Source organism: Rhopalosiphum padi, chromosome 2, assembly GCF_020882245.1.
Source record: "Rhopalosiphum padi isolate XX-2018 chromosome 2, ASM2088224v1, whole genome shotgun sequence".
In the NCBI taxonomy this organism is placed as follows: Eukaryota; Metazoa; Arthropoda; class Insecta; order Hemiptera; family Aphididae; genus Rhopalosiphum; species Rhopalosiphum padi.
In genome coordinates, this window is record NC_083598.1 from 1,533,827 (window position 1) to 1,559,239 (window position 25,413).

General features: G+C 26.6%; 4 protein-coding genes across 5 annotated transcripts; 2 read left to right on the plus strand and 2 right to left on the minus strand.

Moving 5' to 3' along the window:
* Nucleotides 1–2,391: 2,391 nt before the first annotated feature.
* Nucleotides 2,392–6,449, minus strand: LOC132919447 (serine/threonine-protein kinase Pink1, mitochondrial-like). The gene is made up of 9 exons (XM_060981073.1): nucleotides 5,502–6,449; nucleotides 5,269–5,422; nucleotides 4,886–5,072; nucleotides 4,558–4,737; nucleotides 4,373–4,498; nucleotides 4,131–4,305; nucleotides 3,821–4,066; nucleotides 3,614–3,709; nucleotides 2,392–2,875 (listed from the first exon to the last, which is right to left on the minus strand). Exons 1-9 carry the CDS (start codon nucleotides 5,889–5,891, stop codon nucleotides 2,690–2,692), a joined length of 1,740 nt encoding a protein of 579 aa, XP_060837056.1. The 5' UTR covers nucleotides 5,892–6,449; the 3' UTR covers nucleotides 2,392–2,689.
* A 170-nt stretch (nucleotides 6,450–6,619) lies between these two features.
* On the plus strand, nucleotides 6,620–12,170 carry LOC132919446 (polyubiquitin-A-like). Its single transcript, XM_060981072.1, is given in 4 exon segments — nucleotides 6,620–6,862; nucleotides 9,005–11,067; nucleotides 11,070–11,109; nucleotides 11,111–12,170. Coding segments are annotated over 3 exon segments (2,967 nt in total). The 5' UTR covers nucleotides 6,620–6,862; nucleotides 9,005–9,017; the 3' UTR covers nucleotides 11,988–12,170.
* Nucleotides 12,171–13,855: 1,685 nt separating this feature from the next.
* On the minus strand, nucleotides 13,856–15,296 carry LOC132919449 (S-phase kinase-associated protein 1-like). The gene has a single exon (XM_060981076.1). The coding sequence runs from the start codon at nucleotides 15,083–15,085 to the stop codon at nucleotides 14,597–14,599; it is 489 nt and encodes a 162-aa protein (XP_060837059.1). The 5' UTR covers nucleotides 15,086–15,296; the 3' UTR covers nucleotides 13,856–14,596.
* A 246-nt stretch (nucleotides 15,297–15,542) lies between these two features.
* On the plus strand, nucleotides 15,543–22,572 carry LOC132919448 (uncharacterized). 2 transcript variants are annotated; one of them, XM_060981074.1, is made up of 9 exons: nucleotides 15,543–15,566; nucleotides 15,860–15,995; nucleotides 16,090–16,227; nucleotides 16,769–16,875; nucleotides 17,792–17,983; nucleotides 19,002–19,133; nucleotides 19,201–19,319; nucleotides 19,561–19,696; nucleotides 19,883–22,572. In XM_060981074.1, exons 1-9 carry the CDS (start codon nucleotides 15,558–15,560, stop codon nucleotides 20,102–20,104), a joined length of 1,191 nt encoding a protein of 396 aa, XP_060837057.1. In that variant the 5' UTR covers nucleotides 15,543–15,557; the 3' UTR covers nucleotides 20,105–22,572. The 2 variants fall into 2 exon arrangements, with proteins under 2 accessions (XP_060837057.1, XP_060837058.1); XM_060981075.1 differs by lacking the exon at nucleotides 15,543–15,566 and adding an exon at nucleotides 15,580–15,797.
* Nucleotides 22,573–25,413: the final 2,841 nt, after the last annotated feature.

Below are 25,413 nucleotides of genomic sequence, written 5' to 3' on the forward strand. Positions count from 1 at the left end.
CATAAAACACCTAGGTGAATGCATCCACATTTATTTTCTGGTTTAGTACTAATGTATAATATGCATTATCTGACTAATGCGATAATAATAATAATTATTGTATGATAAATGTAAGTAAAAACAAAAGGTGGTCAAGTAACTGCGATTATTCGTTTTTGAGTAACACCGAAAAAACAAAATCGATTTTGTAGAAAACTGAACGAATGGCATCTTAGTTTAACTAATAATTACCAACTATAGATAAATGCCTAACCTGGAGCTCACAGTTCTCACACATACAAACTTAAGCGTAAAAGTACCTACGACTATTAACTTTAGATTTCACCTCTGAAGACCACTCTTGAAATCTGAACTCTGTATCTAATAAACTTATCATAAATAAATCAATAATTCGACCAGTTTTGACATACAGTATTCAGTTATGGAGTTCTGCAAAGTCATCAAATACCAAAACGTCCAAAACGCTTCAAACATTTTAATCCATCTTCTTACGACTAGTAATGTCTTCTCCTTGGTATTTCACAAATCACAAACAATAATCTTCATTCAAACCTAAAATTTTCTTCCCTCAAACAACTATAGCAAAATAATATTACTTTAAATGTCATACTAATTTACACTTAAAAGGAAAAAAAACTAAAAATGCTAAAAAATTCTCGTTTTTCATTAATTTTTTGTTTGTTTTCCCCAATTATTTTGAAAAATACTGGTCACTGGTGATTTTTTCTCTCAGTATAAACTAGATCCAATTTGTTACCTGAAAACACCATCAAAGTTGAACATCAAAGAATTTTTTCTACTACTTATTGTCAACACATCAATCTTAAAGATCCGAAGATGAGTAATATCAATTTACTCCTGGCTAATGACTTAGGGTACATGGACATTTTTAACTTATAAAAGTTATATTATATAAATTGTAAATACTTAAAAACAAGTATGATATGAGCGTAAAAAAAATTATCAAATAGAAAAAAAAAGTTTAAAAAGTTTTTTGAAATCAATTTTATTCAGTTTTTTTGGTAACTTACAACGAGAAAAACTAAATAAATCATTTTGCTATATAGTATAGGTATAATCGTTCTTGAGTAAGTTTTTATTATAATGGTTGTGTTAAATTTTAATTAAATGATAAATTATGAATTATAATGCATACGAAAATGTTTGAGCGTTGGCGGTTGGGAGATTATATAGTGGTATAATTAGCTTGAAAATAGTCTAAATATTTTATGTTTTACAGATTTCTTTAAAAATCTACGACTGTTATTTTTTGAATTATCTATAACAAAACTTTCAAGCTTTTTACTTTACCCTCTAGTTACCTATACGGCTATCCTAGTTTTAACACATAAAACAACTACGCGACACAATTATACAACAATTATATAACAATCAGTTTTTAGAATAGGTACGGCGAATTCAACACGATGGATATCATCGGTACATTCACCGATCAATTGCAATAATCTCTAAGATTTTAAAGAACTTAAAGACCTTTAAAGAAAGGTTTATTATGTTTATTTATATGATCTATAATATATGTATGAGACTATATAACTATATGAATGTTCGCCTGTACTTTACTTTTTGGACCAAAAGTATATCAAAGGTACCGTATTGGCCATCAAGAAACTTATAAGATACCTTATTAATTATTGGGTTAGGTACCTATATATTTTTAAATAAAATTGATATATATAAAATATATAAAAATAATATATAGAATATATAAAATTATAAACATATAGTATACTATTATATGTATAAAATATGTTATATGTTATTTTAAAAAAATTAGATCAATCTATCTAATAAAGTAATAACCAATATAAAATTAAATAACAAATACCTAATAACATGATGAAATATTTAAAAAATCCTTAGAAATAGAGCTGATTCACTGACCGCACTATGGTTTTTATATGCAATAATTTACCATTAAATTCAATTTAACATTATCATATTATTTATTTGTCATATGAATGACATAACCATATTTATTTTTGAAGTTAAAAATGTCTGTTTACTAAATATGAATATATCAATATTATTCCCCTCCCCTTACCAAATGAGTAGCCTTTTTTTTATTAATTTCACTTAATATGTAATAATTAGTTAGAAAAAAAATCAATAAGATTGACTATTGAATGAAAATTTACCATGTTGCACGAGTCAGAGAGTAAATAAATTGTGCTAAAATTTAATATATGGGAAAATATATAGTCATAAATGAGTCACGAGTCAATAAGCCATGACCTACTCATACATAAATTCTGGGATAAATTAAATTTTAAATGTATAATCTTATAAAATTTCACTTAAGTGTTTGAAATAAATTATTATCCCAAAACAAATTGTATGAAAGGTGTTTTCACAATATTAACAACAATATTTGTATATAATAATAAAATAAATATTTTTTTTAATAAATCACTTAAAATACTACAAACTCAACAATCAAATCAAATGAATCACATAATTAATTATTAAAATCCATCTGTAATAAGTATCACATACAAATAATTTATTACAATAAAATAAATTAATATTTCAATTTTTTTTTTTATAATTTGGACATTTCAATACGGGATAAAACATATTATTATAAAATAGTTTTTATCAAAGATTGTACACACGACTAATACCAAAACCCATTTATTAGTATAATAACTAAAATAGCTTAAAAATATTATTCTTGTTGTATAGATTGCATCCAGTACAATGCATTTTTTATTTCATGTAATTTTGCTCTATGCAAAAATGTAGTGATTAATTGATATTCTGTACATGTGCGTTGTTTAGTGTTTAAAGTTGACATCATTGTTCCTCCTTCACATAACACTTTTGTTGTTAAACACAACATCCATTGCAACACCTAATAAATAATTCAGATTTTTTACGGATATTTTAGACCATTATAGTTTTTTTTTTTTTTTCTAAAAACAAAATGTATTTTAATTTTAAAAAGAAGTACCTACTTTATATTATTTATGTTAGTTGGTAACCATTAAGATTAAAACTTATAAGCATTAGATAATTGTTATAACTTTAAAAGTAATTCTTTATGTGTTATTAATGTACATACTATATATTCCATTTAAGTTTAGAAGTGACCCAGGGAAACGACTTATACATATGAATGTGATATAGTTCTGTTTATATTACTGGTGGTTAATTAAGTAGGGGAAACAGTTGTGTGTGACCTGAGTCTACCGACAAAAACTGGTTGCCACGCCACCTGGGTTGCTTCTAACCGTGAATGGAGTATAACATATTTAAGTTTAACCTATAAATACAAGAGCTAAGGAGACCAATTCAGGCCTGTCTTATTAACGATTAGTTATCATATTATTAAATGAATCAGAGAAGAAATCAAAGTCAGGGTTATTATTGCAAAGGGATATAGTTCTAGATAGGAAAGAATTTTTTAATTATAATTATAAGATGAGGTGTAGAAAAGTGAGAGAGATATGTGACAGACATTTTCAAACAGAATTCTAAAGTATCGTTTTTTAAATGAGCCAATTAATTAGGAATTTTAAGAAACATTATAACTAATATTTTTTTTTTTTCAAACAGTTCAACCTAACTAATATATTTAAATGTTATATACCTCGTTACTAGTTGGCATCACATATTTTGTAATCCACGACGATGGCGCCCAAAGATATATCTGACAAACTGTAGCAGCAAATGAAGCATCTAATCTCTAGAAAATATAATTTATACATCAATTAAAACTTATAAGTTACAACAATATTTGAATAAATGATAGAATGCTTATTAGGTAAAATAAATTTGAAAGATCATTCAGTATTACCTTAGACGTTGATCTTTGCAGTAATGAGCGAATTAATGTTTGTATAACTAATGGTATGTCACTATTAAGTGCAGGAAGATCTTCTTCCTTGTATGTAGAATTGCGCAATAATGGAGGTTTACCTCTTTCATAACTATAAAATGGATTACTACCAGTAAATATTTCATATGCCATTGCACCAACTGCCCATACATCTGCTTTTGAATAATCGATATGTCCAAATGTTCCTGGTCGAGCAGTGACAACCTAAAAATGAAATAAGTATAAACAAGGTAAATTATTATTAGTACTGATTGTACTAATTTTATACTTCTGGTGCCATCAATGCTATATTTCCTCCACGATCAGTGTCAGCAGTTTTATATGGTAGATTAAGTCCATTATCTTTATCAGCAAGACAACAGCCAAAATCTGTAATGACTAATGCTGGACATACATCATTACCTTCAGAGACATCTAATAAGATATTATCAGTTTTCAAATCCCTAAAATTTCATTTATATGAAATATAAATATGTATATACATAGAGAATATTTTAAATATATTTATACCTATGTGCCACATTTTGATTTGACAAATGAGAAACAGCTTCCAATAATTGAGCAAGCAGAAGTATTTTATCTCTAATTTTCAGTGATGGCGTTTTAGATAAATATTGCTTCAAACTCATGTCATATCTAATCCATAATAAAAGTGAGTTCAAAACTTAATAAATAATTAAATATAAATATTTTACTTTTTCATCACCAGAAATAGACTCATGTTTCGACCATAACCTTCTGGATTTATTCTAGTTGGTAGAGCTTGAGGATATAATGTATGTGAATCAATCAACTCTGGTATATAGTCCGCAAAGCACAAATGCATCATAACAATATTTGGATGTGGTGATAATTTAATCAAATTATGATCATAACTATAACAGGAAAATTAAAAAAATTTTATTATACGCAAAGTAAATAAGTATGGAATTGATTATTCTCATAACAAAATTGTACTTTTTCTTTTGCAATTATTGACTTTTTTTAACCAATAAATATATAAAATCTAAAAATAGACTTAACCCAATAAGCCATTGCTGATCTGTTTTAGAAAAATTATGTTGAACAGAACGAGATGGAACTGTTTCTCTGCTCATGGCACGTAATATTGACATGGCATTACTTTCAGCATCATAATTAAACATCATTTTCACAGCCAAAGGATACTTTTTATATGATGACTCTTGTTTCAGAAATACATTACTAGGATCTGTAAGTAAAATCAATATTTTAGAAAAATAATTCATTTACAAATTTGTTATAAACTAAAACTAGAATAGTATTTGTAATTTGAATTATTATTGTTTAAATATTCTAAGCAAAGAATATAGTCAAAATAAAAAATGTTTCAAATGTTTTATGTCAATTAAATAGTATTAATAAAATTAAATGTTAGAACTAGATACCTGTATCCTCTTCAATTTTTCTTGCTTCGTATACAACAGCATTATTCCCCTTAGCAATAACAGATCCTAATTCAAACTGTTTCAAGCCCAAAGATGAATTTAAATTCAAGCGTTCAGCAACTGTTAGGTTCTTTTGCATGCGACCAACTGCTTCCTATTAAAAAGTAAAAAAACATAACGACTAACAAGTATATATTTTAAACAGTTCATACTCTATAAAAAAAAGCACTTACTCGGATTTCCCAGCAAACGCCTTCCAACTGATTTTCATTTGTTATCAGACCATTACCAGAAGCTAAACTTATTCCAACAAGTGCGAAAAAAGGTCTTGAGTTACCATACATGAGGTGCCTGGCTGTACGCCTTCGTAAGTCGGCTGATAATGAGTTAGTTACCCGGCTCAGCAGGTTATCGACGAACGCTCTCCTGGCGAGGTTCCATCGATTCTGCCAACCAGAACTCGGTGAACTATTGTGATTGACGATTGGATTCAGCGCTTTGGTGTGAACACTTCGTGGTGCCACCTTGGTGCGCACCAGTAGCCTGATATCATTGGTACGGTTGAAGCGTAACAACGCCGTACCATTTCTGTAAAATACGCTGACCGTTAACCGGACAGACATTCAAAACACCAATGAACACGAACAGTACCGCCGTTAAGAATTGCGTGACTAACGAAACGCATCTGACGTAGTGATGTTTAGAAACAGAACAGAACTACCGAAGTTGCAGATGCAGTCATATTTTTAAAAATAGAATAGAGCTTTTGATGACATTGATTTCGCGACTCACTTAATCTGTTGTTGTTGTAGGTAGAGGTAAACGTAACACTATTTAGTGTTTACCATAGATAAGTATATATACTACTGTTTACTGTCGTTTGTCCTGTATAGTATTGTAAAAGTGATTTTTTGTTTTCTGAACATAAACACCACCAGATAAATAATATGCAGCTGATATTACTCTCCGCTGATAAGAACGAATATACATTTTGATAAGAAAACTGTACACGGAATGACGGAACAAAACGTAACGAACTCTGTGATTGGCGTGATTGGATCATGGATTAAATACTACTATACTAGTATATTAAAAATAATATGATCTAAGTTTAGTTGTTAATAGGTATTATTAAAAATATATTTAAGCCGATCAAATTTGATTCAAAGACGCGGAAGTCTAAAATCTTCCACTTCCACTCCTTGCGCGCGACTAAACGAAATTCAAATTGTTGTATCATATTTATTTCGTCATAATCTATCCTTCCATGGTCGCCACAGTCCAGCCCCACTCTTCACACTTTCACATTCGACATTCAATAATCAATAAGACGACACAAAATTAGTCGTCATACAATATACACCACTACACCAGTCCTACGGCATACTCAGAACTCAAAATACTGTACTGTCTGTAGTACACTCATTGCCGTTCGCCATTGCCCATTGCTGCTGAGCAAATAGTCGTCAAATCTGTTGTCACGTCTTGTCATTATTTTTGATCTCCAGAGTTTCCATAGTTATTTACCAACTGCGATCAAATAAATAACGTTATCGAATCCAAATTTTCAACGTATAATTCAACATATTCTAAGGTAATTATATTTTAATAATTCATTAATTTTTTTTCTGGCCATGTTTATTCTCGTTACGGTTTTTGTATGTAATCCAACGATTTTGTTTAGCGATATTGTGCTTTTGTATTATTGAACAACGATTTCTTCGGAAAAATGTTTATTTTACCACGTACGAAACAGATACGGCATCAGTTACGTACGCTAGTGGCCGCCATTGTTGTGTTGTACCATAAGTTGCGTAGTCATCCGATCAAGGTTGTTTAGGTTTCCTTTGTCCCTGAATGGCTGTGTTATTTCGATTGACAATCGTTTTCTACTAAATATATTTTTATTTATACCTAATAAGTTTTATATATTTAGATTTACCCATGTTTGTTAAGTTGTTATACATCTTATATGGTTTTTATATTATTGGGTGTATTAATCGCAAATCTTACAATACTGCTAATGTATAATAAGTGGAAAACTGTCTCAAGACATTTAGATTTTTTACATTTGATCTGAAGTTTATTTATCATATTTAAAAATGGTATTTATTAACCACATGTAGTCATGTAAAGTAGCTAATTAAACTTAGTATTAAGTCTATTTCAGATGTTTTAATTATTGACTTCATAGTTGGTTCCTAAGTAAATACCATATTTATGGGTATTTGAATGTTGGAAATTTTCATTAATAAGTTAACTATCAATTTCATTACTTTTATGTTATGGTACTTTAAAACAAAAAATCAAAATATCATGTTTCATTGCCTACTTCCAATCAATGCTTTGGCTGAGATTTATACATTTTTGGGAAATATATTTATTTTAAATGTATATTATACAACATTTTTAGATTTTAAAAAAAAAATGTGATATTTCCACTTATTTATTTGTTGTATATAAAATTAAATATAAGTACTATAATATAAAGACATTAAAGTAGTTATTAATATTAATGTAGGTCACATACAGTTCGGTTAGTTGTGACAATAATATACTTATTTAAACTTGTTTCATTTGGTCTCATTTAGTTCATTTAGTCTCTGATCAGTCTTGTAAAAATACCATATAATAAAATTAATAATACTATTAGCATTCTTGTTTGTATTTATTCAAGGCTTACTTCAAGGTTGGTTATTTTTTAATAAATTATCTCAAAGAAAAAAAAATATATTTATGAATAAGTAATTTTATGTTACTATTAATTGTACAAGTTTTGACTATCTAATCATGTTTGCTATTTAAAAAAAAATATATATATATAGCTATAAATTGAGTCTTTTTTATGCTATTTCATATTTCTTGAATTGTCAGTAATCTTTAAGAATCATATTAGCATGAAATTTTTGCATGTTTCTGCATATTTAATAGTGTTCGCATATTTTTACTAAATTAAAATACTGTCAATATACATCTACTATGATACAATATTAGTCTAGGGCAGAGGACTTGTAGCATTTGCATATTTGTTTTGCACATTTGCAAAAATAGCAGAGTACGAAATAAATACGTTTCATGCTTTTATAGAGCTAGTTTTGAAATTTAATTTTTCATATAAATGCATATTTTGATACTTTTTAATTTTTAGGGTATATTTTATACTTTTATACGCTATTTTATACTTTTTGAGACATATTTAACTTAATTGTAACTTAATGTAATTTTCAAGGTAAAAGTAATATTAGTATTAATTAAATATTTATTGGCTAAAATGGTTTTTACTAAAATATGAAAATTATTTTTTTTTTTTTTAGTTTCAGAAGAAGATATATAAAATTTAAAAAAGTAAAGCAATAAGAATAAAAGTTACAGTTTAATTAAAATTTGACAATAGTATATTGTAATTTAACTAAAGTGTATTAAAATTGTTTTGACTTATTTTAAAGCCTATTTATTTTATTATTATTTTTAAATTAAACTGTAAAAAAATAATTTTAGTGCATATTATAGGGTTTTTTTGGAGCTACAAGTCCTCTGCACTAAATATTACTTTAAAAGACAATTTTATTAAATTATATAATAAAAATAGGTAATGGTATTTCACTCATATATCAATTAAAATGTTGATACCTAATCATTAAAATAATTTTATCAAACTTACACATATTATAGTTATTAAAATTGTACTCATATTATTTAAGTACCAATATTAACTATGTAAAGTTTTCATTTTCAGTTTCAGTTTCAAAATGCAAATCTTTGTGAAAACTTTGACTGGCAAAACCATCACTTTAGAAGTAGAATCCTCAGATTCTATTGAAAATGTAAAAGCTAAAATTCAAGACAAAGAAGGAATCCCACCAGACCAACAGCGATTGATTTTTGCCGGAAAACAATTGGAGGATGGACGTACATTATCTGACTATAATATTCAGAAAGAATCTACTTTACATTTGGTTCTACGTCTCCGTGGTGGAATGCAAATTTTTGTGAAAACACTGACTGGCAAAACCATCACTTTAGAAGTAGAATCCTCAGATTCTATTGAAAATGTAAAAGCTAAAATTCAAGACAAAGAAGGAATCCCACCAGACCAACAGCGATTGATTTTTGCCGGAAAACAACTGGAGGATGGACGTACATTATCTGACTATAATATTCAGAAAGAATCTACTTTACATTTGGTTCTACGTCTCCGTGGTGGAATGCAAATTTTTGTGAAAACACTGACTGGCAAAACCATCACTTTAGAAGTAGAATCCTCAGATTCTATTGAAAATGTAAAAGCTAAAATTCAAGACAAAGAAGGAATCCCACCAGACCAACAGCGATTGATTTTTGCCGGAAAACAACTGGAGGATGGACGTACATTATCTGACTATAATATTCAGAAAGAATCTACTTTACATTTGGTTCTACGTCTCCGTGGTGGAATGCAAATTTTTGTGAAAACATTGACTGGCAAAACCATCACTTTAGAAGTAGAATCCTCAGATTCTATTGAAAATGTAAAAGCTAAAATTCAAGACAAAGAAGGAATCCCACCAGACCAACAGCGATTGATTTTTGCCGGAAAACAACTGGAGGATGGACGTACATTATCTGACTATAATATTCAGAAAGAATCTACTTTACATTTGGTTCTACGTCTCCGTGGTGGAATGCAAATTTTTGTGAAAACACTGACTGGCAAAACCATCACTTTAGAAGTAGAATCCTCAGATTCTATTGAAAATGTAAAAGCTAAAATTCAAGACAAAGAAGGAATCCCACCAGACCAACAGCGATTGATTTTTGCCGGAAAACAACTGGAGGATGGACGTACATTATCTGACTATAATATTCAGAAAGAATCTACTTTACATTTGGTTCTACGTCTCCGTGGTGGAATGCAAATTTTTGTGAAAACATTGACTGGCAAAACCATCACTTTAGAAGTAGAATCCTCAGATTCTATTGAAAATGTAAAAGCTAAAATTCAAGACAAGGAAGGAATCCCACCAGACCAACAGCGATTGATTTTTGCCGGAAAACAACTGGAGGATGGACGTACATTATCTGACTATAATATTCAGAAAGAATCTACTTTACATTTGGTTCTACGTCTCCGTGGTGGAATGCAAATTTTTGTGAAAACACTGACTGGCAAAACCATCACTTTAGAAGTAGAATCCTCAGATTCTATTGAAAATGTAAAAGCTAAAATTCAAGACAAAGAAGGAATCCCACCAGACCAACAGCGATTGATTTTTGCCGGAAAACAACTGGAGGATGGACGTACATTATCTGACTATAATATTCAGAAAGAATCTACTTTACATTTGGTTCTACGTCTCCGTGGTGGAATGCAAATTTTTGTGAAAACATTGACTGGCAAAACCATCACTTTAGAAGTAGAATCCTCAGATTCTATTGAAAATGTAAAAGCTAAAATTCAAGACAAAGAAGGAATCCCACCAGACCAACAGCGATTGATTTTTGCCGGAAAACAACTGGAGGATGGACGTACATTATCTGACTATAATATTCAGAAAGAATCTACTTTACATTTGGTTCTACGTCTCCGTGGTGGAATGCAAATTTTTGTGAAAACACTGACTGGCAAAACCATCACTTTAGAAGTAGAATCCTCAGATTCTATTGAAAATGTAAAAGCTAAAATTCAAGACAAAGAAGGAATCCCACCAGACCAACAGCGATTGATTTTTGCCGGAAAACAACTGGAGGATGGACGTACATTATCTGACTATAATATTCAGAAAGAATCTACTTTACATTTGGTTCTACGTCTCCGTGGTGGAATGCAAATTTTTGTGAAAACATTGACTGGCAAAACCATCACTTTAGAAGTAGAATCCTCAGATTCTATTGAAAATGTAAAAGCTAAAATTCAAGACAAGGAAGGAATCCCACCAGACCAACAGCGATTGATTTTTGCCGGAAAACAACTGGAGGATGGACGTACATTATCTGACTATAATATTCAGAAAGAATCTACTTTACATTTGGTTCTACGTCTCCGTGGTGGAATGCAAATTTTTGTGAAAACACTGACTGGCAAAACCATCACTTTAGAAGTAGAATCCTCAGATTCTATTGAAAATGTAAAAGCTAAAATTCAAGACAAAGAAGGAATCCCACCAGACCAACAGCGATTGATTTTTGCCGGAAAACAACTGGAGGATGGACGTACATTATCTGACTATAATATTCAGAAAGAATCTACTTTACATTTGGTTCTACGTCTCCGTGGTGGAATGCAAATTTTTGTGAAAACATTGACTGGCAAAACCATCACTTTAGAAGTAGAATCCTCAGATTCTATTGAAAATGTAAAAGCTAAAATTCAAGACAAAGAAGGAATCCCACCAGACCAACAGCGATTGATTTTTGCCGGAAAACAACTGGAGGATGGACGTACATTATCTGACTATAATATTCAGAAAGAATCTACTTTACATTTGGTTCTACGTCTCCGTGGTGGAATGCAAATTTTTGTGAAAACACTGACTGGCAAAACCATCACTTTAGAAGTAGAATCCTCAGATTCTATTGAAAATGTAAAAGCTAAAATTCAAGACAAAGAAGGAATCCCACCAGACCAACAGCGATTGATTTTTGCCGGAAAACAACTGGAGGATGGACGTACATTATCTGACTATAATATTCAGAAAGAATCTACTTTACATTTAGTCCTACGTCTCCGTGGTGGAATGTAAATCTTTGTGAAAACATCATCAGACCAGCAGTGATTGAACTTGTCAAAAGCAATAAGAAGGTCATAATAAGTCAATCTTTACTTGGTGTGCACTTTCAAAGTTGTTTCAATAGAATATAGTGTTTTTTTACTATATATTATAAAAACATTTTAATTATATAATATAATAAATAACAAATTAAAATTCTATGTTTATTCATTTCATATTATAGTTAACCAACAACAATATACATATGTTATCTTGCAAAAACTGATGTGGTTGACATTTTTATAATTTTAGGTAACTCCATCGTTTTTCTTTTACTTATTCACTTATTCCATAATAATAAATATACAAATGTCTGTATATATTATATTCTTATAACTATATTTTTCCAAAAATTATAAATATTTTAAATAATTCATTTATTTTCCTAATTTAAAATTTTGATTTAAGTCCTTCAATCAGCATTGTCTGATTGTGTGTGTATGTGTATTCATGCTATTTCACTTGCTGTACAATTTGAAATTAATTAATATATTCTAAAAATGTTAACTTTTTAATTTAAGTTAAGTCTAATAGTTGTATATGCTAGTGGTTAGATAGAAATATCTCAGATCGCACTGATATTTTGTTTTTAATAGACACTATATTTAATGACAATTATGGATAGATGAATTCTTACTTGAATAAAATCTTTACTACCTCTACAACTTATGAATCATTTTACATTTCTACCACATTATAATTGTATAGATGTTTAATAGGTAAATTTCTGTATTATATTTTTACTTGTGCGCTTGGTATACATCTACTAAAACCAAGTTGTATACATTGCCATAGATATACAATGGGTACTTCAATTTTAGATAAATAATTTATGCGTGCCAATTAATAGGATATTTTACAGGTAAGCATTATTAAATATACTATAACATATGACATTTAACAAGATGCATAATAATGAATGATTGAAAAATTTAAATCTAATTGTTTGTTTAGAGTAAAATAATAATAAAAAGATTTTTTCTATAAATTTATATATACGCTAGAAAAGCCTAATCTGTATACTTTATTATTAAACAAATAGTACTAATTACAATATATTTAATAACAATGATTTATTAATATACAGATAACAGTAGGTAAGTAGGTTTTATAATGCAAATTTAAAGGTCATGAAATATATTAATTTTATAAATTCCCTGGGACATTAGTTAATATTATTGTATTGCTCCAATTGAATATTATTTGATTTAGAAGTATGATAAATGTAACTTATAACATTATGTAATATATACTATACATTGCCTATTACACAAAATAGAATTTACAACAGGACTGATGGTATTATTATAACTTAATATCATATTTTTTACAATTCAAATTTATGTTGTTAGTTTTAATATTAGAATGAATTAACTGTTTGTTAAATTTAAAGTTTAGGACATTATTTGTGTCTTGTTATGGTAATTTCATTTTTAAGCAAATTGTGTGTAAAATATTGATAATTAAAAATAATCAAATTAAAATTAAAATATTTAACAACACCAACGAGCTAACAAATATAATGTTTTAATAATTAAGTATGTCAAATCACTAATAATAAATTCAAAATTAGAACTGCTGAACACAAATTTTAGGTATGTTGTCCATTAAGACGACAACACATAGAGGTAATTATAAATAATTTATGAATTATTGCACATTCCATAAAATAAAAATTGTGTTTTAAATCTCTGAAAATTTTTTTAGTGCTTTACCTTATATTTTTTATTTGAAGAATTTTCAATACTAAGGTTTCAAGGATTGTTATAATATATCAATTTAAATAAATCGTCTTAAGTTATAAGATTTCTCAATCAATACTTTTTTTAGAAACAAATAAATAGTTTTAAAATTAATTATATTTGAGATAAATAATTATAAAATATATCATGTAATATTATTAATAAGTATTTAGTTCATACATTTCTTAATATACACGATACAAACATTTAATGCTACTAAATACTACAATCACTTCCTTTACACAAAACACTAATATCATTAGCAATAATTTGTAATATTTATCACAGGAGCAATTTATTTTCATAAAATTAATAAATGTTCAGTAAAAAATTGGTTTATTCTTAAATGTTATACAAATATAAATTCATTAAGATTTTTTTTTTTATTTCATACATATCATACATGAAAAAAAAAATATTTCACAGTTGAAGAATAAATGAAATAAAATGTTTAATCCATAAACAAAGAGTTGTATAATCTAATATTTATTGAACAATAAAAATGATTAATAGTTATTCATTTTAAAATAAATATCTGCACACATCAGAATATGTATACCTATCTATTATGTTGTAATACCTAGTTACTTAATTGACACAAAATTCTATAAAATTATGAAATATACTAAAGTAGGTACTACTAGTACATAATTTAATAAGCAAAATTAACGTATGTTAAACCTACAAGTTGTCACCTAATTATTAAAATGATAGCATAACTTCTCTTTAAAAATTCATATTCTAATTAAATAGATATATAACAAAAGTATGAATATTTTAAATATAAAATTATGATGGGATTGACAAAATATTAGATATTCATTTGTGGATAAAAATAAGTTACTTTTCTTCACACCATTCATTTTCTTTACGTACTTGTTCCTCCTCGGCAGCTGAGAAATCATTTTTAATATTGAACGTTTTCCTTATTTCCTCGGGAGTTTTTCCCTTAATCATATTAGCAACGGTCTTACAAGTAACGTCCAACAAGCCTTTGATGTCCAAATAGTTAGCAGCCAATATGAGTTCAAATAGTGTACCCTGATCCACTTTCAGGAAATCGGCATCCCAGCTGGATATATCGTCTGTACGCTTTTCGCGTCCTTCGTCATCCTCAGTTGCAGGTGGGTCGTCCTTGTGGTAGGTTGCCCACTGAATGACTTTCTTCAATATTCCAGCGTTCACATTTGGCAACGGCACGATTTCTTCGTCTTCTTCTTCTAAACCCAAATCCTCAACCATAGTTTTGATAGTAACCGATGCTTTGGCGATCTCGAAATCAACTTGAAACACTTCACCATCCGAACTTTGCAATTTGATCATCGGCATCTTGATGCAAATAAGTTTTCCTCGAATGACTAGGTAAGATTTACTATAATATAATTTACTATTTTATAATTACTTATTAATTTCCTATCAGATCGTTGTTTTGTTTAATATGTTCAATGTTGTAACATTTGTAAATTGTACTGTTAAAAAATAAAAATAAGATATTCATATAAATGTAATAAATGTATAAGAATTAAGTATCAACAATATTTTTATCATATCCAGATGACAGATCGGGAAAACAAAAACATCCGACCATTTGGTGTTCTTACTTAATGTCGTTTACCCGGTATAACGATGAAGGTGTTGGTTCACACAAAGTTGTGGTGGTCAACAACTTCTCCACAGACGACTCTCCTTCCACACCATATTATCTTAAATCGTGGTCATAAAGGTGTTTTTTATCTATATGATAACGGCATAGACATAACACAGAATAGATTCTATTATATTGTGTCTATGAATAACACTGATGAATAGAGTACGTTTGATTAAAAACATGTTTATTAGGTCTCATTTTTTATGACTAACATTTTATTTTGTAATTTTGTACTTTTGCAGTATTAATTAGATGATTAGGTGATATTATTACCAAAAATATTAGAAAAAGGATTAATGATATTTAAAATTACTAAATTCAAAACAATTTCTTATCATTTCATCCAGTATTATTTAAATAAAATACTATGTTATACATCTAGGAAATATAGAGGTTCAACTATATACTTCTGTCTTAAAAATTCTTGTGACTAAAAATTTCTTAATTTCTTTTAGATTTATAGATTTAATTTTGAGTTGATTATACTGATACGCAATAAGCTATTTTATTTCTTGACAATGGATAATAATAGCAGTGTCACTGCTGGAAACTCAGTAGTATTTTTGGATATTGAAATTGCCCAAGAAAAAAGTGAGTAAAATGTTCAGTTAAATAACAATACATCTTTGCAATGTTTCTTGGTAATCGAATAAATTTACTGGATTATTCGTTTTTATTTTTACAGTTGGACGTATTGTCATTGAATTGTTTAATAATGTAGTACCTAAGACTGCTGAAAATTTTAGAGCTCTTTGTACTGGTGAAAGAGGTAATGGTTTATCAGGAAAGCCACTGCATTTGAAAGGGTCATTATTCCATCGAGGTAATTAATTACAATATAGTATTTTATAAAATAAAATAGCTTACATAAGTACTTAATAATTTGATATAATAGAAACAAGACTGATTTCTATTAGATGAGTTTTTTTATAAGATTCCCAATAAATAATTATGAATAGATCTATAAAAATATAGATTTTAATTATGTTACGCATTACATTCTGTTGTCTATTTATAACCTTGTGCATTAATTTTAAAATTTTTTATAGTTTCTAAACAATTTATTCATATGTATGTATAAACTGAACTGTAGATAATATACACTAAAAAACTTATGAATATTTGAGTTGCTAGTTTTCTATAAATTGAACAACAATGTGATATTTTGACATACATTTTTTTTCACGACTCACAAACATAAAAAATGGCAAAACATGGTAGCCATCAACTACATATAAATATTTTATAATTATATTGAGTCATTTTTATTAAAAATAGATTTTACTCTCAAAAAAAAAAAAATTAATAATAATAATTTGATTTAAGTAAAAATCAGAATTGTGACACTTTTTTTATCATTTTAGCTGTTCCAGAATTTATGATCCAGGGTGGTGACATTACTGCTGGTAATGGATCTGGCGGTGAAAGTATATATGGTTTGTTTTTTGAGGATGAAAACTTTAAATTGCTGGTAAATTACATTAATACTAAGTATTTATAAGTGTAATTCACAATATAATTTTTAATACAGAATAAAAAAAATATTTTATAATATCTAATATAATAATAAACACTAGGTAATTAGTAAAATTGTATTAAGAATATTATTATTATTATTTGAAAAGGAAAAAATTACCCAGCGCACGCACCTATGTAATCTGATATCACATCCATAACTAAATATTTATTCTAAACATTTTTGATATATTGTAATACTAATTTTAACGATATTTATTGTACATTGGATTTTAATCAGTAGTTGAATCTGTTTCGATCTTTTTATATTTACATCAAAAATATGATCATAATTAAATAGTAGAAAATCGTAGAATAAATCATTATGATTGTGATTGTATTATATATTTTAACTGATACAAAATGTAAAACAATAGTAAGATAAATTAATTTTAACTCAGACAAAGCGTAAGTAATACAGCTAGTATAAGATAAATGTATTTTACTCATAAAAAAATCTAAAATATATTTTGAAATAAAGTATTGAAGCTAGTTAATTTATGCACGGAAAAGCAGTAAGAACTATGGAACTTTTAAAGTACCCATATCAAATTTATAACTTTTAAAATCTATGATTTTATTTCTTACACTGTGTTGAGTGATTATACTTGATTGGAAATATTGAACAAACAGTTCACAATCAAACAGATTGTGTTGTAATATTCCAATAGGTACATAAATTTACTTCTTAATACCTCATTTTGATTATACTAAGGCTTTACAAATACACATCTAAATCATGGTTTAACTAAGTAGTTCAGTTATATAATAGATTTATACCATATACTTATATACACCTTAATAATATTTTTTATATAATAATAAAATATGTTGTTTTATTTATTATATTATGTATTTAATTCTCATTCTAGCATGAAGAACCTGGAGTCTTAAGTATGGCAAATACAGGCCATAAAAATACTAATAACTCCCAGTTTTTCATCACAACTGCTCCGTGTTCACATTTGGATGGTAAGAATGTTGTTTTTGGAAAAGTGATAAAAGGATTTTGTGTAGTTCAAACAATTTCTACCACTACTACTAATAATGATATCCCTATTAATGTAAGTAAACTAATGCTAAAATGTAATGTGTTTACTAATTTGATTTTATCTATATTCAATAATATATTTTTTATATTAAAAATTATGTATTAGATTGTGAATGGAGATGAATGTATTGATTTTACAATGATGTGTTTTTTTATTTTTGTGTCTGTCATCACATTTTTGAGCAGAAATAAAGCTTTGATTTTTGACTTCAGTCCCTCTTTGAAAAGGAAAATTCATCTAGTTGGTACTTTGAGGAATCAAAAGTAAAAAATTTTCAGTATTTTAGGAAAAATCCTAAAAAAGTAACAGTAAAACAGGAATTTTTACACATCATCAGTTTTCGACAAAATCAATTTATTTATTTTGCTGTAACTCAAAAACGAATCATTGTAAATACTTGAAATGTTCATCAAATTTCTATATTAGCGTTATCTATTTACGATTAAAATTTCAGAATTGTTCAGAATTGTTTTTCGTATACAATGATACCTGTCATTTCATTCAAATTTAACACATCCATTTTAGTGACCTACTCTCCATCTCTACTATACAGTAGAGTGATATCCACTTGCCCACCCTTTTTTTTATTGATTATGAAAAAATAATCCTACTGACTAGTATTTCACCAATTATGTTTGAAAGCAGTTGCTGAAGTTTGTTGATAAAGAATTAAATGTTTACTAATCTTAAAAAGTCTGTATGTAGAATTGTAGACTAAAATATATTAAAAATAGTAAATACATTTTGATCAAGTAGTTCAAGTAGAACATTTTGATACTCAATTGATATTTAGTAGCTAGATATTGACTTGGAGATAAGTTAATCTAACTTATCTTAGTATTTCTGTATTTTAATAGTATACCGCACATATAACTATTTGAATGTTTTATTTCTATATTAAACCAGTTCGTATTAGTACATTCCAATATCTCTCTTGAAAATCTTGCTGTGTTTCTTTAACTGGCAATTGGTAACCTTAATTATAATAAAAAATATTTTGTATTTATTAATCATGTTTGTATGGTTTCAGCCTTGTATAATCACAGATTGTGGTGAGCTATCAAGTGATAGTAATACTTGGAATATTAATGAAAATGATGCAACCAGTGATGTTTTTCCTCCTTTCCCCGAAGATTGGAGTGTTCAGCCAGTTGATCTTGATGTAATTACTTAATAGTTAGTATTGTACTCTGAATTTTTTTGTTTATTAAAATACTATTGTTTTCAAGGTAATACAAATCTGTGATGTTCTAAATAAAATCAAAGAATCAGGAAACCAATTTTTTAGCTGCAAAAATTATTCATGTGCTAGACGAAAATATGACAAAGTGTTACGATATTTTGAATGGTAAGTATTTTTAATGTTTTAAATTATATATTATTATTTCAATCTATTGTATTATATTTGCATGTATTTTACTTGGTTTTTGAACGTTAAATTATTAAAATTCAATATTAATATTATTATTTTTATTATGGGGCAATAATTTATTATAATATATTCTAATAATAAAATGTAATAATAATTATTATTTGGTATATTTAAAGTAAGATACTTATATTAAATTCAATAAATTCATATTTTACAGGTATAAAAGTTATCATAAAAATTCTAAAATGGATTTTAAAACGCTGGAAACTATACAAACAAGTACATTGTTAAATTTGTCCACTGTTCACTTGAAAGAAAAAAATTACAAAATTGCAATTGAATTATCAGAACAAGTAAATATTATAAAAGAAATATTCTTGAACTTAGTTAATAGTATATTTCTATATTATAATTTAAAACTGCTATGAAAAAATCAATAAATCTAACTAGGCAAAATCTCTTATAACCAAGCACTTATTGTAAAATATTATGATTTATGTAATTTTTTTCAACTAATTCAAAATTGCTTTTTATTACAGGTTTTAAACATAGATTGTAATAATGGAAAGGCTCTTTTTCGCCTTGGTAAGGCATTTGGTTCACTCAATAATCATGAAAAAGCAATAAAATATTACAAACAAGCTTTAGACATTTTTCCAGATGAAAAAAATATTTTAACAGAGTTAAAAAGAGTAAAACAAGCTCAAAAGCAATATTTAGTAATGGAAAAAAAACTTTACTCAAAAATGTTTTCATCTTAGGAAAATAGATTTTAGAAAATAATATATTATAATCATACTTTTAAGGAAATTACTCTTTATTGTTGATGAAGTAAAGGTGGTTTAATTTTTGATAAATTATAAATATTATTATTTTGATATCAAATAATGTTAACTTTTTTGTAATTTAAAAATAGTAGTTTTTGTATTATTGTTATAATTTATGTTTACTATAAAATATTATTGCCTAACAAACATAAAATCCTTGATAATTGAGATATAATTTTAAAATATATACTATTACTTGCACACATACAAATAAATTAATATTTACTATTTTATTAAGAAGTTTGTACAATTGAGATATTATTTTATTTTATATCTTTATATGTGAAAGAAAATGAGTTTATAAAAAAAAGAAAGTGCAATGTTCAATTTTTAATACATGATCAACATTTATATATCTTTCAAGTTTTCTTCAAACATAGTAAATTTGTACATTCTTAGTTTTTTACTTCTTTTTTATAGCATCAGTTTTTAAGACCATACTGATAAATATACCACCTTTAATCTTTCTATATCCATTGTCAAATTTCACCAATTAAATCTTGGCTTTATTTGTTTATTCTATTTTCATTTCATTTTCCCATCTTAAACGCAGATATCCTAAATGTATTGTTTATTCTAATATACATTCCTGCACCATATGTACTTAGGCGGATGCTATCCTCTAATTGAGATTCATCAAAGTTGTCTTATTTTAATTTCCTCTACAATGCTGGACTTTGATATAACGGTTTGAGTTCCTCATTATTTTGATCTTACCGTTCATCTTAATTTCTGTGTACGGTATAATTGACCATATTAATTTAAGCGGCTTCATCGATAGATTGAACCGTATATTTATGATATTTTTCTTAAATCAATAAATAACAAATGTATTTTTTTCCATATTATAATTTTTTTTTTATCTGAATGTAAATTTGGTAAATACAGTAAATGAAATGAAAAAATTTGTTTTGACATTTGGCAGGTAGTAAGATATCTCTTTAATTATTGCATATTATTTTGTCATACTTCTTGTACATGGCATATATAATTGTTGTCCTCTATTTTTTACAATCGACTACTTTAGCCAATTATTTTTGATTATTAGGTGAACCTGTTAAGTCACCTATCTATTTTTTTTTCAATAGATACTTATTCTCTCAGGATGCTTTATGTTTATGGGAATTTTTATTTGCACCAGTATGTCTTCTATCATGGGTACTGGAGAATAAGTTGTAATGTTAAATTCTTGATTGTTATGAATATTCAGTTTCTTTACTATTCAAAAGTTTATAGAAATATATCAATGCATTATCAGCGTAAAAACAAATAAATAACATGATATAAAATTAAAATTATTTTAATTGATTAAATTAATAACAACCAAAAATATACAAACAATTTTAAATAATGTAATGTACAATAACTATTACCTACATTTCTATTTTTTGTTGTCAGTTAAAATACTAAATTATTTAATATTTGTATATCATTGGTATTTTTTTTTATATTCCGTTCAAGACTGAATTTTATTATTAAGATATTAAGTTATATATACATATTATAAACATGTATTATTTAAATTTATACAATTTTTAAATAATTATTATTTGTTATGTAGTATAAGCTTTTTTTTTTTTTATATATAAATCATAGTTAAGCAGATTCTCAATATTTAATGGACGATTGTTATTATTTATATTATTTAATGCAACTTAAATCATTAAAATAATGTATTGTGAAATTTTTTTTAAACTCATAATATGAGCTGGCATTAAAACAAATTTATAGTTTCTAGTTCCTAAAATTTACTAGTTTTGCTCAACACAAAATATTCGAATAAATATTTCAAATTTGTGTAGTTACTCTTAGATAGGTATCAGTTAATTTAATTTTTAATGTTTATTATTAATAAAAATGTACTTGTTTGTCTTTTATACTCGTATTTTTAAGTTCAGCTTTTATAAAATCTTAAAAAATTAATACTAAATAGTATGCACTTTTTAAATATTTTGCCCTTTAATTTTTTAGAAAACATTATTAATACAATGACTAATAAATAGATAAGTATATTTTAAATATTATCTAAAAGGTTGGACATCTGGACTTAGTGGTTAGGTAATATCATTGATTATACAGTAAAATTGATTAGTGGTGTCTATGTTTTGGTTGAAAACTTGAAAATATTGCAACTATAGTAGTAAAGATAACTCAACAATATGCATAATAAATTGGAAGGCAATTTGAAAAGTTGACAAGTTTTTCAGTAAACCATATGATTCCCAGTTACTTTAAATCTATGAAACTAGTAAAAAAGTCATCTAAAAGCTTGGACATTTGATGATATTAAAGAAAAAGTTATTTATATTCCCTTGAATAATATAAAATCATGTGTTATATTTTTATTACATAACTAATGTATATTTAATAAATTTCAATAAAAACAATTTTTAATTGTTAAATTTATGAAAGATTTTCTTTTTTTTTGTATATTACCTAAAAAAATTTTTTGTTAAAATATTTATTTATTTATTTTGATTTATTAAATAGTTTAAATTGGTTATTATCAGGGCTCAGATTTTATACCACTAAAAATAAATTAAATATGCGCTACAATATTACTTAAAAACATGAAAAATAGCAAAATTAAAAATGTATTCTATTCATAATTAAAAATTCATGATAATGAATTAATAAATACATTTATAATTAATTAAAAACTAATGTTAGTTTATATTTTTTAATTACTAAAATTACTTGAATCAAGCATGGTGACTATTCAAATTTATCTGGAAATAAGAATAAAATAAAATAATATATTAAATTATTTTACTTGAGTTACACTGTATGATTAAATGTTTCAATATGAACAAAAATGTGGGTATTTTTCATATATATTCAAAAAAAAATAAATAAATAGTTAAAATAAATGACATTTTTATAATTTTCATACTGAATAATAAAAACTAGATTTATGAAAATACAAAATAAAACTTTATATTATGCAAATTAGCAAAATATAACACTTAAAACCTAAAATACTTCACATAATATGCAAAAAATAGCATTATAAAATGTCATATTTGGAGTCACCGATGTATAAAACAAATGTATAGCTCATTCTGCTATTTTTATCTGTATCCTATAATTAGCAAATGCTATAAAATCTGAGCCCTGGTTATTATATTATATTATAATTATGCCATATGAATAAATAAATAATATTACATTCAAACATATTTTTTTGTAATTCTGTCATATAAACAACAAGCTTAAAATTTGATTGGTTCATAATTAATTTGGTATTTTTAATTTCAAATGTTCAAAATTAAGTTTTTATGTACCTACCAATTAATATTGTCTATCTATAAATTTAAACATATTATCCTTAGTTTTTTTACTTTTTTTATAATTATAAAAGTCTTGGATTGTTGTTTTCATTTTTAAAAATTGACAAGGTTCAACATGTTCCTAATTCGTGGTTTAATGAGTTATATGATCAGGAGATTAGTCAATGTTGGTTTCTGTTCACAAAGATGAAAAAGTCCATAAAACACCTATCAAGTAGTCAAATCAAAAAAATGATATTGGATTGCATTGACCCAAATGACACAAATGGTGTTTTAACCATAGGTGTGACCTTTTAGTAAGTATGCATAATATAATATGTTAAAATAACACTGAATTTTTTGAATTATATTAATTGTTTAACTTATGAGTAAGTTTATATGGTTAAGAAAAATAGAATTAAATCAATATGTAAAATAATTAAAATTTATTTTTACTATTATTAATTATTATTTATTACAGACTTAAGTTTCTCTTCAAAAATTGATAACCTTATAGATAAGATATTGAAATTGAAAGAACAGGGAAAAAAGAAGGATGAAACAATTATGAGCCAAATATTATTATGGGTCACTTGCTAGGATATCTTCAGCCGTACAAAATAATTCTAAACTACTAGAATCTATTTTATCTGTTGATCGACGTGTCCGTGCTCTTGCTATGCCATTCCCAAATTTGCCATCCCCATTTATGGTGCTTCTTCCCATTAAAAATCTTGACGATCTACAGACCTTTGAAAATATACTAGACAATTCTACTGAAAATTCTGATTCGATGAAATAATATAGAGAAGAATTTGTAAGTGTAATATTACTATTTTTCATTTTTTTAAACAAACATTCTTATTCAATTAATTTATTATGATAGTTTCCTTATAAGCTAAAAAGTATGTAAATAATTACCTAAATATCCCACATTCCCACCATAAGTACCCACATTAAAGGATTGGGTAGACTATATTTGTATTAGCTAATATATATGTATACATACAGTATGTCCCAAAATTCCCGTATCAACCTTTAATATATCCATAGAAAATCAATATATTTAAACGCGGTTATTTTACAGCACTAAGTATGGAAATTCTGATTGAATGGCATAAAATTAATAAAAATATTTATTTCAGTATGACAATACTTTTACATACCTTATTAAAGTTTTGATTTGAATAGAAATAAAAATAGCCGTGTCTTACCGTTAAGTATCTTAATTATCATGAAGTGAACCTAAAGTATTACGAAATTGGATCTTAATCTTATAGTTATAATTAATGCGATTTATAATAATAATACCTACGCATATCGCAATTTTGTAGATTATAATTAAAATTATTATTTTATGTTCTTTCTTTATAGCTATTACTGCTATTAGTGTCATAAAGTACAATACGTACAAAGTACAATACGTACTGTGTCTTTAGTTATAACTTTTTATTTTTTACTTATTTTGTTCAATATTTAAAATGACTCATACATTCTCAGTACATCATTACATATTTACATCGACATGGTGAAATGTTACTTCCAAAACAACGAAAGTCATAGACAAGTAGTGGCGCAACCGCGCAACTATGGGGGTGTTAAAGCTTTACTTTAAGTACCCCCAAATTTCACGTCTTTGTAATTTGAAATATCTATAGTTTTAACAATGTTGTTTTATTTTTTATGATTTTATTATGCTTTGTTTTATTTTTCTGATCTTGCATACTGACTAATAAAATACATTGACTTATTAACAAGTTAATAAGTGAATGATTATATGTATATTATATTATCACCATTGTAGTGATATTGTGTGTTCAATTCGGTTATTGTTTAGCCATATAAAACAGGGGCGGACCAGAGGGGGGTGCTATAGCACCCCCTTGGAATATTGATTCCTAGAAAACAAATACTCTACACAACATGCATTTTTCAGCAGGCTGAGTACATTTATACACAAAATAAGAACAAAAA